The sequence below is a fragment of the Lupinus angustifolius genome, chromosome LG20, assembly GCF_001865875.1.
Source record: "Lupinus angustifolius cultivar Tanjil chromosome LG20, LupAngTanjil_v1.0, whole genome shotgun sequence".
NCBI classification, from domain to species: domain Eukaryota; kingdom Viridiplantae; phylum Streptophyta; class Magnoliopsida; order Fabales; family Fabaceae; genus Lupinus; species Lupinus angustifolius.
In genome coordinates, this window is record NC_032028.1 from 6,429,030 (window position 1) to 6,432,607 (window position 3,578).

The window sequence follows — 3,578 nt, forward strand, 5'->3', positions numbered from 1 at the left end:
CAAGTAAAAAATATTACAAATTTTTTCCATCTTCAAATAGTTAATACAAATAAGAGATGAGTTTTTTCTTCTCTCTATATTATTACAAAAACCATCTAAACCGAAGGAACTTATTACAAAAATCAAACACCATTTTTTCATCCGGGCCAAAATGTTTTCAATGCATGTATTTCCAAAATTAAAGAGGGTAATAATTGAAAACTAGTATATTTAATTTAGGCAATAAAGTCTAGTACGGATCTTAATGTGTCCACCCAAAAACATTAAAACCATGACTTTTATACAAATGAGCATGTCAATCTAATGACAATTAAATGCATTGATGCTGCGTATTGGGTAAGAGAAACAAAATAAAAAGCATTAAAAGAAGTAAGAAAGTATCCCCTTTGGACGGCCCATGGGCTTTCCAATGGATTTCTTCATTGGCTTCCTCGCCACAGCAGGCTTCTTAGCGCCACCATAGGCAGCAGAACCACTAACAATAGATGGTGATGCAACAACATTCTTCTTAGGCCTCCCCCCAGGCTTGGGAGAGCCAATAGGTACAGAGTTCGATGGAAATTGAGCAAGCTCATGAGCATCGGCAGGGGGAGGGACACCACCATCATTACTACGAGTAGCAAAGGGAACGACAATGTGCTTCAGATGGGCGTTCGATGGGCGCCTTGGCTTCTGCTTGTGGTTGTCAAAAATTAAGTCCACACTCAAAAAAGATTCATACTTCGCTGGAGGATGACGAACCCTTTTCCCATTTTTGAGTCTCAACGTTGAGCTCACCCTTTTCCCATTTTCGAGTCTCAACGTTGAACTCACCCCTTCTCCCTCACCAAAAACCTTCAACGAACGACTCTTACTCGTTTTCATCACTTCAGTAGTAGCACCAGCAACACTACTACTAAATTCACGCTCGTCATTCAACCCAAGTTGAGTTGATTTGGGCTCAACATTCTGCTCCAATTGAGGAGTCGACTTTGAATCAGGATTAGGCTTTGAGAGACAATCATGTCCCCTCGAGACGAAGGAGGAAGATAGTGAAAGTGACATCGGTTTGTCAGATCTAGCAATTGGGAACTTATAGGATCTTTTAACCATAATGAGAATATTCTTCTCCTACAAGTATTTTAGGTTTTGAGTCAACAAGGTGTCGTGATTGGGAGGAAGGAGATCTTTGTACTCTTGTGCGATGTACTTCCCAATAGCCATCTTGCTAGAACCATTTTCATCTTTCAAAGCCCTAGTTGCACTACAAATCATCTGAATCACACCCAAATACAAGAAATCAAATTAAAATTAGGTCATAAAAACACTCATAAATGAAAAGATAATTTAAAATAGATAAAATCAGGTTACCTTGGAATAAGAAGGGTGGTCGTCATTGCGTGGTGGGGGAGAAGCAAGAGTAGCAGGAGAAGTAGGGTGGTTAGGGAAGGAGTTGATTATGTTGACATTGGGGTAGGCATCGACAGGGCGGTGAGGGGGAGAAGAAGGAAGGATCGAGGATGAGTAAGAGTCCATGGAGAGAGACACTGATCAAAGGAGTGAGAGAGAAAATAGGATAAATTCGGTAATTAGGAATATCCTATAACATACATTTATATAGCGAAGGAAAGCGACACCACACATGAGTCACGAGGAGAAAGAGAGTTTTTTCTAAAATATTGTGTGATACAGCAGCTGGAAAATGGTAAATGGAAAATCAAAAACAAGTTAAGGAAAAGGTAAAGTGGTTTAAAAATATATTTTTTTTAAAAAAGATTTATTTTTTAATTTAAAATTATTTAAATATTACAACTTTTATTTTTCTTAGCTTAAAAATAAAGATACATTTATTGTTTAAATATTTTAATTTTATTAAACTGCGATGACCATTTTATCTTATTTAAGGTACTTTTTAAATTAAAAAATACAGTTTTCATAAAAAGCAATATAAAGTTAAATATTTTTTTACTATCTATCCATATATTCGTTTCATCCGTAAAGGATTATTTTATTTTAACTATAAAAAATAAATATATCATGTTGATAAATGAAGTTTCAATTCATAACCTCAAAATTAGTTTTTTTAAATACCAAATAAACTCAAAATATTTTTATTTGAATGTTTCTCTAGTGTAAATAAATATTTCCACTAAAGAAAATTACCGCCTTAATAAATAATTCTATAATTTTTTTTATTTATTCCTTTAAAATAAATATAAAATAATTTCATGATTAAATTTTAGCTTTATCACCTTAAATAAATGTTCTTGACGAACACAATAAATAGGTATCAACTAAATAAACAATACAAAAATATTTTTATTTTATTTCCTTAAATTGAAATATTATTTAATGGTTAAATATCTATGCTTTCATCTTTAAATACTTTTTTTATGTGTTACAAAATAAATATATATCTCCTTAATGGTTAAATATCTATGCTTTCATCTTTAAATACTTTTTTTTATGTGTTACCAAGGAAACTCCTGATCTCCGTTACTGACTTAGGAGAATTCCAGTCCATTACAATCTCCATTTTGCAAGATCCACTGCAATTCCTCCCTCCGAGATCACATGACCGAGAAAATTTATAGACTCTAGCCAAAACTCACATTTCGAAAGTTTGGCATAAAGCTTGTTGTCTTTCAATATCTGCAGCACCACTCGCAGATGCTCGGCATGTTCTTCTGCAGTCTTTGAGAAAATTAGAATATCATCGATAAATACGACCACAAATGTGTCGAGATAAGGATGAAAAATTCTGTTCATGTAATCCATGAATACTGCAGGAGCATTGGTTACACCAAATGACATTACGAGGTATTCATAATGACCATATCGAGTCCGAAAAGCAGTTTTCGGAATATCCTCCGACTTCACGCGTATTTGGTGATATCCAGATCTCAGATCGATCTTAGAAAACACTGTAACTCCTCTCAGTTGATCCATCAGATCATCAATCCTCGGCAATGGGTACTTTTTCTTGATGGTGACCTTATTCAGTTGTCGGTAATCGGTGCACAACCTCATGCTACCATCCTTTTTCTTGACAAACAACACTGGTGCACCCCACGGTGAGACGCTAGGTCTCACAAATTGCTTCTGTAGCAGATCTTCCAACTGCTTCTTCAACTCTGTTAGCTCCAACGGTGCCATTCTATAAGGAGCGATAGAGATCGGTCCAGTTCCAGGAACTAGATCGATAGAAAACTCTATCTCTCTTACTGGAGGTAATCCAAGAATGTCTTCCAGAAATACCTCGGAGAAGTCTCTGACTACAGGTAGGCTCTGAATCTCTACTCTACCTTCCTTTTCCAATGAAGCCAACATCATAAACACCTGAGCTCCGTTCTTCAACAACTTCTTCATCTCATTGGCAGATGTATTTTTAGCCTCATAACTGGGTTTACTGGTTTCCATAGGTTCACTAAACACTAAAGTCTTACTAAAACAATTCAAAAGAACATGATTTTTAGATAACCAGACCATCCCTAAAATGATATTTAACTAGGATAAGAGTAGACATATCAGGTCCACCAAAAATACTCGGCTTTCTAAGGTTATCGGACATTGGGAACACACGGTTGACACGATAACTG

The 3,578-nt window shown here is 35.6% G+C and overlaps 2 protein-coding genes across 2 annotated transcripts; both read right to left on the minus strand.

The window, feature by feature from the left end:
• Positions 361-1,092, minus strand: LOC109335434. The gene has a single exon (XM_019571566.1). The coding sequence runs from the start codon at positions 1,090-1,092 to the stop codon at positions 361-363; it is 732 nt and encodes a 243-aa protein (XP_019427111.1).
• LOC109335794 (histone H1-like) lies at positions 1,077-1,516 on the minus strand. Its single transcript, XM_019571974.1, has 2 exons — positions 1,351-1,516; positions 1,077-1,254 (listed from the first exon to the last, which is right to left on the minus strand). Exons 1-2 carry the CDS (start codon positions 1,513-1,515, stop codon positions 1,111-1,113), a joined length of 309 nt encoding a protein of 102 aa, XP_019427519.1. The 5' UTR covers position 1,516; the 3' UTR covers positions 1,077-1,110.